Consider the following 15,899-nt stretch of genomic DNA (forward strand, 5'->3'; position numbering starts at 1 on the left):
CATGGACACCTTAGTTCATCCTCTATTGACTGCTCCTTCTGTTGTCAGCTCTAACACAGAGTCCTACCTTCTTATTTGCGTCTCTGGAGCATTTTCCAGCAGCATATGCCCCCGACCTCTGACCCTCATGCAGATGGTGTCGTGTTACAAGGCAATCAAACAATCAAAGCACTGTCTCTCAAGGCAATTCACTCTTGAGAGATTTTGCCACAATCACGTGGGTGGCCTGTCTATTCATGTGACTTCAGGTGCAAGAACCCTATGCAGACAGCCTACATTGACAGCCACATTCAGAGAGTCTGGTTTGATCACATGCTCCATCAGTCCCAGTCCAGCTGGCCTTGGTGAGCTCCCATTAAATCAGTCCCACCGTCTCAGTGGGTGGACGCACCCCTCGCGGTCCTGACTTCCTTGCTCATGTTCTCCCTCCTTTTGCTCCTCGTTTGGACCTTGGGAGCTCAGTCCAGTGCTCCAGTGTGGGTCTCTGTCTCTATCTCCATCCATCACCAAATGAATGTTCTATGGTGACATGCAAGATATTCATCAGTGTGGCTATGGGACAAGGCCAGTTCAGGCACCCTCTCCTCTGCTGCACAAGGAACAAGCCGGGGACATCTCCTTGGACCTGGGAACCCTTCTAGAGTCAAGTCTCTTGCCAACCCTAAAATGGCTCCCTTAATTAAGATATTTACTTCCCTGCTCCCATATCCACCCTTCCTCCATCCCACCCATCCCATTCTCCCAAGCTCTCCCCAATCCATCCCTTCTCCCTACCCATCTCCCCTTACACCCCGCTGCCCCAAGGCTGACTGAGAAGCCAAGGACAATGGCAATGGGTTTTGGTTCTACTGCATGGACTGGCTTTGTAGGAGCCTGGTTTGTTTGGATGCTCACCTTCATAGACCTGGATGAAGAGGGGAGGACCTTGGACTTCCCACGGGGCAGGGAACCCTGACTGCTCTTAGGACTGGAGAGGGAGGGGGAGGTGGGGAGGAGGTGGAAATTTTTAATAAATAAATAAAATTTAAAAAAAGAACCCTGTGCAGAAATATCCCTTGGCCCTCTTCATATTAACTGGAGATCTGTTGAGCTTAACAAAGTGTCATTGATGAGATGACGAAGGCCAAGAAGCCGAGACCCCTTTCAGACCTTTGAGCTCATACCTTCCCTCCACACCCTCTGACCCTGCTGTCAGATGACAGGGTCCCTCCATCGAAGCCTGCTGAGTCTCACTTCTGCCCGCCTGACCTGGTGACAGAGTTTGGGTCCTGCACAGATGACCTTCCTGCTTGCTCCTCAAAGTGTCCTCTGGGCAAACTTCTTTCTCTGGCTTTTCACCCCTCAGCTCTGCAGAATCCTTTACCTTTCTTCAATCAAGGGTCTCTTTGACAGCAGCTAGAAAGCCCTCTCCACATCTTGCCCACTGTTTTCTTGAAGGAAAAATCGAGTTGCTAATAAGCAGGACCCTTGTAATGCAAAGCCTACCTCCCAAGTCTGTAAGTATCTGTATGGGCAGGTGCCACAACAAGCATGTTGAAGCCATCTCCCTGGTTTCTGCTGCTGTACTGTGGACCCTAGGCTCGCGGGCCTGTGCACCCCAGGCAGTTCTCCTGACTCTCCCTTCCAGCTCTCCATGAGAATGCCTCGGTACTTCATGAAATACCAAGATGTTGAGTTCCCTGGCTGCCAAACGTCCCATGTCTCTGCCTTGTCCTTTGTCCCAACAGAACAGGACTGAAGGGTACCTCCACCCCAGAGCAGGCCTCTTTTACCCCTCTCTGCATGCAGTGGACATGAGCTACAACGGAACAGGTGACAAGACACACAGCACCACTCACCGAGGCAGCATGGGTCCTTCTGCCTGCCTTTCCGCCTACCACCCCCCCTTTTCATTTATTGTTATTGGTAATGTTGGAGATAGAACCTAAGACAACCACATTTCCAGACTCTACATTTCTGTTGGCACAAGCTTTCTTCTTTCTGAATAATACTTTCTAAGCAAGATATGTGTGTAAGGTATGCGTGTGTGTGTGTGTGTGTGTGTGTGTGAGAGAGAGAGAGAGAGAGAGAGATGCATATAAAATATCAAACGAGTCTGCTTTATTGACCAATGTTTATAGTTTTATAAACCTGTTTATATTGAAAGTCATTTCTCAAAGGTCCTGTACCAGAATAAATTGCATTATAGCTGCAGAATAAATTGCATTATAGCTGCAGAATAAATTGCATTATAGCACTGGAACCTTCCAAAGCTCCCTCAGGCTGAGCTGGTCTCCATTTTCTCTGACATCCCCTAGACTGCACCCTATACTGGCTTCTGTTGTTATGGTATTTAACCAGGTTGGGTTGTGATTTATCTGTTTATACGTTTCTGTCCTCTCATGTGTGCCCAGTGGGGTTGAGGTCCTCTAGGGCAGGAGCTGGTTGCATTTATCTTTGTTAGTACAGCAGTTCCTATAGGTCCTGAAAAATCATCTGTCGCCATTTTTTGCCAGATATGCCATCGTTTAAACAGATCTTCCAAGATTTAAAACAAGTTTTAAGACAATTTCATCAACAACACATTAATTAATTCTTTAATAGCTACCGGAGCATCTTATATTAACTATTATCACAATGACATGATAATATAGTATAATAGTATGTTAATATAGTAGTATCGTATTCGTTGCATGCCTACTATGTCCAGGTACTATTCCAGGCTCATGATATGTTTTACATTATTGAGTTCTCTCTACAAGCTTACACGCAGATATAATCTTCATCCGTTTTACACACACACACACACACACACACACACACGCATACACACACGCTGCATTCTTTTCCCGGAGTCTCACTAGGTAGCTCAGGTTGGCCCCAGACTCACCGCATAGCCCAGACTGACCTTGAATTTGATTCTCCTGCCCTACCTTGTTGTCCTCATTGTAGAGATATGGAGGAAGGATTGATTCCCCCCGCCCATCAGGACCACAAAACCAACAAATATGAAACTTAGATTTGAACCGGTCAGCCTACATTTCCAACCACCCATTTTTTAAAGAAAGGAGGAGAAATGCGAAATACTATTTTTAAAAATGTACTTTACATAACCTTTTTAAAACTTGTTTTTTTTCTAAGTTCAATGTATTCCTATGGCTTATACACTTGAATGCCGAGTGTGCACAGTGCAGGCCAAACGGGAATCATGAACCCAGAGAATCAAAGCAGCTAAGTAGAACAGAGAGGGATTTTTGGTTTTGAAAAAATATAGAATTTGCATTAATTTAAAAAGGATTGTCATTTAATTACCTTTAATATGAAACTAATAACATTTTCGCTAAAGAGTAGTTAATAACATTTTTCTTCCTGTTTTTCATTTTCTTTTAAATTGACTTTTAAAATTTTACAAATGTGTGTTGTTTAAATAGAATTTTTCCATGAAATCAAGCATGTAATAAATACACTGACTCCCTTACCCCGATTGGCCCGCTCTTCCCTAAGGAAGTGGCCCTGCTTCCCGATGAGGCTGTGTCACTGCAGTGTGTGGGCACCAGGCTCCACCTCCACAGAAGTGCCAGGCCACCTCTGTGGTACTGTCCTGACACCTTCTTTAGTTTTTACTGTTATTGACACATTTGAATTTCTTTTTTCTGTTAATTTCCACTGTTCACTGTTTATCTAGATAACTGTCTGTCTCATTAATATTAGCCTTTCTTCTTAGTGGTTGTATTTTCTTCACTTTGACAGGGCACATCTGTCTCTCTTTTGAAGCAGGATTTCGCCATAGTCGAGGCTGGTGCTGCAATCCTCCTGCCTTGGTTTCCAAGTGCTGGGTGAGAGGTGTATTCTACCTCACCCATCAGTCTGTCACCCTGCCCTTTCTCGTTCTGCCTTTTGCTTTCTGACCTTTACTGGTCCCTGTCCTGCTTGCTTTGGCTGTACTCTGTGGGCCTTGGTCACTTCTCCTAGACGTGAATGCCTAGCGTCCTGCATCCAGCCTCTTGCTTAATCAGTTCAGAGTATGAGTTCTTTTCGAATACCTGTGGCCGCATGTTGTGACTGTCCTCATTGTTGTGGCTGTTCAAGTAATCCTCACATTTGCTCTTCTTGTTGAACTCGAGTTTTCTCAGATATGTGGTTTTTACTTCCAGTTGCTTTACCCTTTAAACTGAATTTCTCACTCAGTTGCATTATACTGAAATGGGAGCTACACAGTTTTACATAGTTCAATTTTTTTCTCTTTTATAGTATTTTATAGGATTGTTCATGCTACTGTTCAATATTAGTTCCATATTTTAAAGTTGAATAAGTGCTTTGAAAAGTTGTAGATTTGGGCTGGAGAGATGGCTCAGCAGTTGAGAGCACTGGCTGCTCTTCCAGAGGTCCCAAATTTGATTCCCAGCAACCACATGGTGGCTCACAGCCATCTATAATGAGATCTGGTGCCTTCTTCTGGGCTGCAGGCATGCATACAGACAGAACACCATATACATAATAAATAAAAGAAAGAAAAAGAAAAGTTGTGCATGTCGTCCCAGCACTCACACAGGTGAGGCAGAGGCGCATAAATGCAGAGTCAGCCTGGGCTACACAGCCAAGCCCTTTATGCTTTGTTCTTTAACTACACATGCTCTGGTGCTTCAGGTCAGTTTCCGCATTTTGAGCTGTGAACTTATCACAGGGTACGTGATTTCCTCCCTTGTGGACGGTAAGACAGTGAAGAGAAACCTGCTGAGCTCATTCTTCCTCACATCCCACTAGCTACTGGGAGTGACTGGGGGCTGCTCCACACACTCAGGCTCGGAGTGATTCTGCCATCTTTATCTGGGTTTTGTGGTCTCTGTGGTATCTGGGTTATTGCCAATGGCCAGAAAAGGGGCCATGGGTGAGTCATACCTGTCTCGAAGGTGGTGCTGCCCATGCTACCTAGGACTTTGACCTATCTACAGATGGAGAGAATCAAGTCAAATGATCAGCTACCTCGTGGGAAATGAAGTCCAGCCTTGTGTCCTGCTATGGCTGACACCATGGAAGATGGCATGAGTGGACCCTGTTAACACATAGATCTCTGTGCCCTGGGGATGGGCTGGAAGAGAGATTCTGGATTGTGCTATAGGCATTCAGATGACTTCGGGGCGAGGCAGTCATTCCTGAGTACCATTTTTTTCTTTGTTTATTTTTTGGGGTTTTTTTTTGCGGGGGGGGAGCCTGGATGTCCTGGAACTCACTATGTACACCAGGCTGGCCTTGAACTTATAGAGATCCTTCTGTCTCTGCCTCCCGAGTGCTGGGATTAAAGATGGCACCACCACTGCCCAGTCTGAGTACAGTTTTAACAAAATGGTTAGTGTCGATTTTCTGTCCAGGTTTTCTGTGCTTTTAAGAGGTCAAGTAAGAGGTTTGTGGGCAATAGTTGTGATATGGAGGCTGTCTGACGAGCAGCTTCTCTCCAGTGGTAAAGGACTTGTTCTGTAATGTTGGGGTTTTTTGTTGTTGTTGTTGTTGTTATTTGGGGTTTTTTGTTTTTTGGTTTTTTTTTTTTTTTGTGTGTGTGTGTTGTTTGGTCCCTTTGTTTTGTCAGGCACTCTGCTTTTCATCTCTGATGTGACAGTCTTCATAGGCCCTAGCCAGCTGCAGAATAGGGAGGGACAAGCTGGGCCTCACTGCATCCAGCTTGCTGTCACTAGCGGGACCTCCTCCCCAGCCACTGCTGCACATCACTCATCTGGGAACCCCTATATCCTGTGCTCAGCAGCGTTTGGTGAAGCCTACACAATTCTATTGAGTGACTCCCCAGGCTCACCTTGCACTTACTGATTGGGGCTGCTTGGCCTTCCTGTTTGGTCTTTCCCATGTGTTAGGTCAGTAGAATGTCTTTGATATTCCATGACTAAGGAGCCTACTATACCTTCCAGGGAATAGCCCCATTTCCATAGGATCTTAGCACCCACCTATTGCTTATAGATGCTCAGTAAACACCTGTTCTACAACACACAGTGGCCTTAGCTCTGCAGATGCAGTGGTGATGCAGATGCATGCAGATGCTGTCCTCATGGAGACTATTAATAAACCAAGGGTGTGCCCGAAGAGAGACCCAGTGAATCAAGTAATCACAGGAAAGAATATAAAACACAACTTTGCCGAGTGGACCTTGGCCCAGGCAGGAGGTTAGAAAAGACATCTTGAAGCTATAGGAACTTGGGTGGATCAGGAGGAGGAGTTGGGACATCTAGGTAGAGAGGAATAGCTCTTAAATGGGAGAAGAGGAGAAACTGCAGAGAGGTGGGGCTGTGGGCCAGAAACACTTGGGGTTTACAACATATGCCTGCCACTACATGAAGAAAGGAAGCAGTGGTAGACGATGGCTAGTGGTAGGAGGCAGCCACGCATGCGCATTTGAGAGATGGGGGCATTTTGGATGGCGATGGTGGTGGGGAAAGGTAGAGGGAGAGAACTTTAGTGTAAGGTCTGAGTTACATCTCTGCCTGGGTTTCATGACCCTGAGTCCAGAGGGAGCTAGCTCTCTCAACAATTAAATCGTGAAGAGTTTTCTTCTTTCTTCTTGAACTTCTCCAACTGAGACAAGCGAGGTGCCTGTTGTTCTAATCTCATCAAAGGGAAAGGACGCAGGTGCCTGTGCCTGGCCATAGTGATAAACAATGTATGTTCATTCTGTGGATACATGCGTGAGTCACGCATGAGCATCAGCTCTTCTCCCAAGTCCTCCATGAGGCTGCCGTGGCCAGGACTTCACCAACTTACATGTCAGGATTAGTAAGTGAGAATGAGTGGCCCCTGTCCCTTCCCCTGCCCACAGGAAACATTGTGAACTAACTGTGATACTCTGTTCCTGCCATATCCTGATGTGACCCTCAGACACTTCATGCCAGGCCCCCTCAGCAGCCTGCACAGCACCGCATATCAGGTTCCTTTGCTTGTCCCTGCATTTTTAACAGTGTGGGCGTCTACTGTCCGGGAGACATCGACCCTGCTGCCTCCCCTGTGAGGATGGCAGAGTCCCTAGAGACCAAGCCTTGTCTTTGACTTGTACTTCCTTATAAGGAATAGTTCTGTGTGTTTGTGTGTGGGGGACACATCCCGGGGGCCCATGTGGACAGGAGTCCAGACAACTTTGTAGACTTTCTTTTCTTTCTTTCTTAGGTGGATTCTAGTTTATCTCAGGTTGCCAGTCTTGCTGAGCGCTCTCTCAGGTCCTTCCACGTACAGTTAGGAGCTGACCTCAGGGAAAGCCAGTACACAAGCTCACCCTTCCTTCTGACACCATCTGCAGAGTTTAGAACTTGCTAGAAGGACTCATTGAACTCATTGATAGCCGTTAGTACACTTAGTTTTGTGACAACCAAAGGACACAGACTCAACTCAGCACAAGCAGGATCCAAGTGAATCCCAACATAGAGCTTCCAGATGTCCTTTCTTGCGATACCCTGGCTTGGCCCAGCCTTGTTACATGGAGATCTGCCAGAGTGACTGACTGGCTTTCTAGTCAGATTCGATCACATGACTGACCTTAACCTTCAGTCCCTCTAGAAGGAAAGCTAACATACATGACCTAAAGCCCCACCATCAACTACTGTATTACTTGTTAGTATGTCTTGAAGTCCTTAAGAAGAGACACTCACACAGGACATTACTAGACTAAGAAGTCACCCCCCAAGTGCCAGGGGCAAAGCCAGTCCTGTTTAGTTTGGGATTCGTTTTGTTTTGTTCTGTTTTGTTTGTGAAAAGGGGACTTGCTGAGGATGGTCTTGAACTCAACCATCTCCTGCCTCGGCCTCCTGAGTATCAGGATTATAGGTGTGTGCCACCATGCCTGGACAAAGTGGAATCCCACTGCTCACTCTGTGCCTTAATTATACACTGTCAATAGCCAACCACAGACGTAGACCGCTTCCGTCTGTGTCCGGAGGTTACATCTGAGGATTAGTTGTAAAACCAGGCTTGTTTTGGACCTTTTGGGTGAGGCAATGTTAGACGAGGGTAGCTGCCAGCTTCTGAGGCCCCCTGCCATTGTCATACCCCAGCTCTGCTTCTGTCCACTGCTCCTGTAACCTAGCTGGGATTTCAGCCTTTTCCTCTCAGTACCAGTGCATACTCCGTGCTGTTGTTACACAAGGTGAACGAGGTGGTACTGTTGGGCAGAAGAACACGGTGTATAGGAGTGTATAATAAGTAAAAAGCAGGGTACAATCTTTATTCTGGGTGTTTTGTATTCATTTATTTTATGAATGTTTTGCCCGTATGTTTGTGTTACACCACGTGCATGCCTGGTGCCCACAAAGCTAGAAGAGGACTGGTTCCCTAGAACTGGAGTTACAGGCATTTGTGATCCACCGTGTGGGTGCTGGGAACTGAATCCACGTCATCTACAAGAGCAACAAATGATCTAAACAAGTGTCCTATATCTTTAGGGCCCTCTTTGGTTTTGTTTTTCAATTTTTAGATTTGTTTAATTTGTGTATCATACACCATGTAAATGCCTGGTATCTGTGGAGGTCAGAGGAAGGGGCTAGATCTCTACCCTGTGATTAGGATTACAGATGGCTGTGAGCTACTATGTGGTGCTAGGAATTGAACTCAGTTCTCTCCTCTGCAAGAGTGCTCGTAACTGCTGAGCCATCTCTCCAGCACCCCCACCCCAGGTTTTTGAAACAGAATCTCACTGTGTATCCCTGGCTAATCTGGAGCTCTCTATGTAGACCAGGCTGGCCTTGAACTCAGATCCTCCTACCTTCTGTTTTCATATTAACCATGAGAAAAATATTCCAATCTTTTTTTTTCAGATCTTTTACAAAGTATTTGCTTGTATGGGGTGGTTCAGAAAGTGCGTCCCTTCTTTCACACCTTCATGTCTCCTAAGCACAAGTTCAAGTATGAGGTATCAGTATAAAGAGGTTGTACTCTGCTTTTGGGGGTGAGCCTGAGTTAGAGGTGAGGAGCACCCCACACCCCATGCGAGTGTGCTCGGATACGTTTTAAATATGGACATTTTGGCAGACCTTTGCTGCAAACTGCAGGTAGACTTTAAAACTTGAAAATCATGTTGCTTCTGAGAGGGCTGGGAGGAGAACATCCTGAGAGTGGCGTCAGGACCACGGGGCCGAGCTCCAGCCTCCTTTCTGCTCACCGTCGGCTAGCCCCGAGCTCCTCAAGGCAGTCGGCTGGCAAGAGCTGCACAGCTGGCCTCGAAGGGCCACGCTGGCCTTCCAGAGACTGTTTAAAACTGAATGAAGCAGAAGAGCTTTCTCTGATGGTAACACCTTGAGTTCATGCCAGCCACTAATTGTTGTCTGGGCCCTCCTGAGAAGGTGGCTGAGCTTGGGGCTTGGCTCTGAGTTGTGCCATCTGCGAGCTGCCACTTGTCCACATGTGATGTGGATTAAGACTGTTTTCTCACGAATCATAGGCTTTAATGTTTTTAAGTTTGTGAAAATGTTCCCTCTAGGTGGGACTTGCTCTTGGACTTGCAAGGCCTTGGGGCTCACAGTAGACTCTTTCCTTCTATACTGGGTCCACCAGCTCATGTCAGGAGATGGGACTGCTTCTAGAAGGGAGGCTTGGGAGCCTTGGGAACGGAGGCCCAGCTAGCTAACTGAACATTTTTTTTCCCCAGCTCATTTCTAGTGACGCTGATGGAGCCATCCAAAGAGCAGGAAGATTCCGAGTGGAAAATGGGTCTACAGATGAGGTAAGGACACCCCCAGTTCCTGTATTGTCACCAAGCTCTCAGCTGTAGCAGTGGACAGTGACCCCATGGGCACAGATGAGTTGCTTCAGCTGAGCCCTGAAAGGGACAAATAAGAGCTTTTCAAAGCGTTACACGAAGAGACCTGAAGGGGAAATGCCATTGTGGGGTATAGAAGGTGCTGTAATTCCATATGTTCTTTTAATGGTTGTCATAAAGTCAGGTAGGCACAAGAGGCTGTTCAGCCCCCAGCAGACCAGAGGGAGATCTGTAGCTTCTTTAATGAGTCTCCTTTTCTCTATGAATGACCTTGAACTTTTAGACCTCTTGCCTCCATCTCCACAGAACATTGGAATTATGGGTGTAATCTCCATGCCAGTTTATGCAGTGTTGGGTGTTGAACTCGGGGCTTCATGTATACTAACCAAGCACTCTGCCTGAACTATGCCACATATAAAGTTTCAATACGTATATATCTCGTGGACTTATCAAGTCAGGGTAATTAGCATATTTGAAGTGCTGAGAACAAGCCCCAGGTCTCATGTATCCCAGGAAAGTACTGTAGCACTGTAGCTCTGAGCTGTTCTCCAGATCCTGAACCTTTTAAACTGAAGTCCTCATGGATTAATGCAGGACCCTGGGTGTGCTCCACAGAGCCGTAGAAGAAGCCGGCCTCTCCTGTTCCTTGCTTGAGACGCTCTGAGGGCTGTGAGCTGCCTCTCTCTGGCAGTCTGGCTCCGAGGACTGTTGCTGATGTGGGACAGCATCAGGGTGTAGTGTGGATGGCTTTAGGCTCAGACTTTTGAACCCTACCACTAATTTATGATTCAGTGCCTCTGGGTCAGTTTTTTGCTAAATCAGAAGGGAGTTGGGTCCTGCCTTGCAGCACCTGGTCTCCCCATGAGCAATCTGTGTTTGCACTTAAGCACAGGACTTGGCATAGTCCACACTGATTGTAATCTCATTAGCATGTCCCACGATTGCTAATTGTCAGGAGTTTTGTGACATCTTGATTCTGTCACCTATTAGCTCACCCACTGAGCAGCTTTGTGTCTCCTAAAGATGTGCTTGTCCTGCCATCTGTGTGCTCATTGCAGTATTAATTAAAACGCGCCTTGCCCCGGAGTCAACCACTTGGGAGCTCCCTCACTGCTCCCCGTACATCAATTAGTTGATGGCAGAACAGAGAGGACGATCTTCTAGCTTTTTACACATCTGCCTTTGCTAGCATGGGAAGGACTGTCTACTGTTTGAGGACATGAAAACCCAGTTTTGGGGGGAGAGCAGTTAACAAAGTGTGTCTCATTTAGCTAGCAGTTCTTCTGGGGATGTAGTGGGTGGCTGCTTGTTCGTTTCCCGGCTGCCCAGACTCCCGAAATAACCACACAGAAACTGTATTAATTAAATCATTGCTTGGCCTATTAGCTATAGCTTCTTTTTTAAAAAAAAATTATTTATTTAGTATACAGCATTTTACCCGCATGTATGCCTGCACACCAGAAGAGGGTACTAGATTTCATCATAGATGGTAGTGAGCCACCATGCGGTTGCTGGGAATTGAACTCAGGACCTCTGGAAGAGCAACCAGTGATCTTAACCTCTGAGCCATCTCTCCAGCCCCTAGCTCTAGCTTCTTTTACCTAACTCTTACATATTAATTTAACCCATCTCCATTAATCTATGTATCACCAGGTGATTGTGGCTTACCAGGTAAAGTTCCATCCAACATCTGTCTCTGGCAGGGCTCATGGCTCCTCTCTGACTCTGCTTTCTTTCTCCCAGCATTCAGCTTAGTTTTCCCCACCTAACTAAGTTCTACCTTGCTATAGGTCCAAAGCAGTTTCTTTAGTAATCAATGATATTCACAATATACAGAGGGAAATCCTACATCATATATAACAATATCTAAAATAGGGGGAGACCTAGAATAACCTTAATTTCTGTCATTAGAGATTGATTGTGATTTACAGTCCAGCTGCACACTAGAATGCTACTTGTAGCCATTAGGCAGAGCAGAGTTGGACTCCAGATGGACTCCGTGGGTAAGAGCACTTTCTCTGCAAGCATGAGGACCCAAGTTCTATTTCCAGGCACTCGTATACAAAGCCATGACTGCTGCATCTGTAGCCCCAGTATTAGAGAGCAGGGATGGATAGACCCTGAGAGCTCACTGGTCAGCCAGCCTACCTGAAAATACATGCTTTTGATTCAGAGAAAGACCCTGTCTCAAAGGAAATAAGGCAGAGAGCAATAGAGGTAAACACTGGATGTCTTGATCTTGCTTCTACATGCCTACACACGAGAGCACACGCCTGCATACTTACACACACAGTGCAGAGTGGGAGTAGATACTATCATGGAAGAGATGTTTGAGTACTGGACATAAAAGCCAGTTCCAAGATAATGGAAAAGGTGTTTTTCAATCGGTGAGAACATTTCCAAAAGGACAAATAAGAATTTAAAACCATTTGTTCTGGGAGCTGAAGCAATGACTCAGCAGTTAAGAGTGCTTGGCTGCTCTTGCAGGGACCCAAGTTTGGATTCCAGTACCCACATGAGATAGCTCATAACCATCTAACTGCAGCTCCAGGAGATTAATCACATGTACTCATATGCACATTCCCACATTCTTGGAGAATCCCATGGAAGAGGGAGAGGAAGGATTGTAGGAACCAGAGGGCTCAAGGACACCACAAAAAAAAACCCACAGAACCGACTAAACCGGGCTCATAGGGGCTCACAGAGACTGACCCAACAACCAGGGAGCCTGCATGGGACTGACCTAGGCCCTCTGCATATATGTGACAGTTGTGTAATGTGGTCTTGTGAGACTACTAACAATGAGAGCAGGGGCTGTCTCTGACTCTGATGCGTGCTTTGGGACCCACTCCTCCTACTAGATTACCTCATCCGACCTTCATAGACAAGGAGGAACCTAGTCTCACTGCAACTCGATACACATTGGCTGGCTGAAGTCCATGGAAGGCCTGTCTGAATCCCAAGAGAAACAGTGGAAGAGGAGTGGATGGGGGTGGACCGATAGAGGGGGTGTGGGGGAGGAGGAGTTAGGAAGAGGGAAGGGAGGGGAAACTTTGGTTGGGATGTAAAAACAAACAAAAATAACATGCTCTGGGAAACAGCAATGGAAGGTCAGAACGCAGCTGGAGTGCCTTAGCTCCCTGCTTTGTGCTATTCTGTTCATAGTTTACAAGGGCTTTTAAATGTTTTGTTTCTGTTTCTGAGTCAGGGTCTCACCATATAGACCAGGTTACCCTAGAACTCTGCATAGTTTATGGAAGCTTTAAACTCATGATCTTCCTGCCTCCATGTCCCAAGTGCTGGGATTACAAATGTATGCCCCACCATGCCTGGCTTAAGTGTTTAACTCTTAAAAAAAAAAAAAGAATTTAAGCTGGGTGATGGTAGTTCACACACCTTTAATCCCAGTGCTCAGAAGGCAAAGGCAGTTGGATCTCTGTGAATTTGAGGCCAGTCTGGTCTACAGAGAAAGCACCAAGACAGCCAGGGCTGCACAGAAAAATCCTGAGTTAAAAAACAAAGAAATGAGAAAAGAGCTCAAGCAGTTATTAACAAGAACAGAGTAGATCCTGATGTTCTAGCAGAACATTTTCCCAGACCTTTCCCTTCCCTCCCTCCCTCCCTCCCTCCCTTCCGCCCTCCCGCCCTCCCTCGCATCTTCTGATCTCCTGCACCTCAGCCTAGCCTCAAGCTCTCTGTGTAACCTAGGATGAAATCAAACTGATCTTCCTGCTTCCATTTCTCAGTGCTAGGATCCAGCGCTGTGCCACCATGCCTAGTTTCTGTGGTTCTAGGGGTTGAAGTCCGGACTTCATGGCATGCTCAGCAAGCTGCCTCCCCAGCTCTAGGGTCTTTTCTCTAATAGGAAAACAAGTGTCAGTATATCTACCACTACTGTGTGTATATGCATGTGTGAAAGTGCATATGTATAGTGTGTGAATGTGTGCACATTCATACTGAACACATCTTTGTAAATACATAACAAAGATCCAGGAGTATTCAAGCCAATTTTGTCACATGGTTTTCCTGGGGAGAGGAGGTGGATCAGGGTGTGGAGGAGGATGGGAGAGAAAAGATTTGAAGTTTTGTTTGGTTCCCCTATTCCAAAGTGAGCTTGTCTTTGTGTGTACAGTTGTAGCACTTCAGTGTTGACACTTTCTATTGCTGCGGCAACAGTAACGGTAATAGTTGTGACAGTGACAGCTCAGGGAAGGAAGCTGATTTAAGAGTTCGTCGTGGTTGGGAAGCATGGCAGCAGCAACAGGCATTGTGGCAGGAGCAGGCAGCTGAGAACTCACCCCTCTAATGAAGGCACCAAGTAAAGAGAGCGAATTGGAAGTGGAACAAGGCGATGTAGTCTCAAAGCTTGCTTCAGAGACAGACTTCCTCCAGCAAGGCTGCACTGTCTGAACCTCTCAAACAGTGCTGGTAACTGAGAACCTGGTGTTCAAATACCTGAGTCTGGGGGAGGCATTTCCCATTCCAGCCAACCACACAGTAATTTAAAAACAGAGAGAGAATCTTTAAAAGAAGAAAGTCCAGCCTGCCTTGTCCTGGTGTTATCTCAGCAATCCAACCTGTGAAGCAAAGCTAGTTAAATGCATTAAGTCCTCTGTCGCCCCCCACTACGGGAAGACTCCGAAGAATCACAGGCGTAATATAAAACTAGGGGTCTCATTTGTAGCCTGAATGTGTGTGTGAATTCCCTGCCAGATGCCAAATATTTGGGGACACTCAAGCAGAATCAGGTGTGTTATATGGATTTTGATTAAATTCTTCTCAAAATACTCGGGTCAGATTCAGTGCCCCTCATTCATTTCCCACAAGTCGAACTGGGGGGAGGGGCAGTGAGCAAAAAGGAAGCTTTCCTGTCTTTGCGGTTGATGCAGAAATAATGAGGCTTTCTCACTAGCCGGCATGGGATTCGCTGGGCACGCGTGCAGCATGGGACGCTTAAGTCTGTTCTCCTGCGGGCAGGTCTCTGAAGCAAATGTTTGCCTCAAAGGGAATAACGTTGAGCACCAGTTGTCTGGAAAATAGACTTGTTGGGGCATTTCCTCTTGACTTTGTTTCTAATTACATTTATGGACCACACGTGGTAACGTGACAAGACAGCCCCTATCTCCTCCCACCATGTGGATCCTGAAGGTCAAACCCAGATCATCAGCTTTGGCAGCAGGTGCCTTTACTGGGCCATCTCATCAGCCCTTCTCGTTCTTTTTGATGTCAGATTATGTGTTTCTCTTTCATTCCCACCTGAAACTGCTGTTATTTGTCTGTCTCTGAAATCCTCCAATAAAGCAGGTCATACTTAAAAATAGGACTTGCTGAAAACTAAGAATGCACTTAGGCACCACCACAGCACCACAGCACCTCAGAACGTCTGAAAAGAAGAGGCCTGGGATGGCCAGAGCTTAGCTGGAGATCATGGAGAAGTGAGATCTCTGCCATACGGTGCCAGCAGGAGACAGGGTGATGCATCTTCTCTGGAAATCTGTCTGTCTGCTGCTACTAGAACCAAACGCATAAGAGTCTGTGTTTCCACCGAGGCCGGAGTCCTATTCACAGTGGCTTTGATCATGTATACTCTAAACCATACAGTTAAACACCCAGCAATAGGAGAGTGAATATATCAGTCTTGGCGTTTGGCCTGTGGTGATGAAGAAGAAGGAATCACTGCATGAACAAAAAGATGAATGTCACAGACATAGTACTGAAGGCTGAAAAACCAGGCTTAAGTGAACACACGTGATGCGTTTCATTCCTGTGAAGTCCAGCAGCATGAAACTAACCCACAGCAGCTAGAAAAGTCAAGTCTGGGAGACAGCTGTGGTTGGGTAATGGCTGGGGGTTGCCTGGAAACATTGTATCTCTGTCTCAGTCACAGTTACAGGGTTGAACACGTGGAAAATCAGTTGCCTTCACCCTCCTGTGTACCCTTTGCTCTCTGCCAGTGCCGCAGGTCATCAGGATGCAGAGTTCCTTTCCTGCCAGGTCCTGGACAGGATTTTCTTTGGTCCTCCATTTCTTTTGTCAGCTCCCATGTATACTCTTGTCTCTCCTGCTTGTGTGCATTTAACAATGGACAGAGTGGGTGTGGTTCTGCAGAACTCACAGCTTTTGGGTATTGGGTTCCCCACTCCATCTCAGTTAAGTATTCAGTGAAGATACAAGT

The 15,899-nt window shown here is 46.4% G+C and overlaps 1 protein-coding gene across 5 annotated transcripts in view; it reads left to right on the forward strand.

The window, feature by feature from the left end:
- The window catches only part of Garnl3 (GTPase activating Rap/RanGAP domain like 3), a 149,995-nt gene that overhangs the window by 61,021 nt on the left and 73,075 nt on the right, over positions 1 to 15,899 (forward strand). For all 5 annotated transcript variants that reach the window (XM_085681345.2, XM_085681346.2, XM_048432154.3 and 2 more), the window contains one exon: positions 9,614 to 9,688. In XM_085681345.2, coding sequence (XP_085537471.2) covers positions 9,614 to 9,688 — 75 coding nt within the window. The remainder of the gene's footprint in view (positions 1 to 9,613; positions 9,689 to 15,899) is intronic.

This window comes from Myodes glareolus, chromosome 21 (assembly GCF_982192425.1).
Source record: "Myodes glareolus chromosome 21, mMyoGla1.1, whole genome shotgun sequence".
Classification (NCBI taxonomy): Eukaryota; Metazoa; Chordata; class Mammalia; order Rodentia; family Cricetidae; genus Myodes; species Myodes glareolus.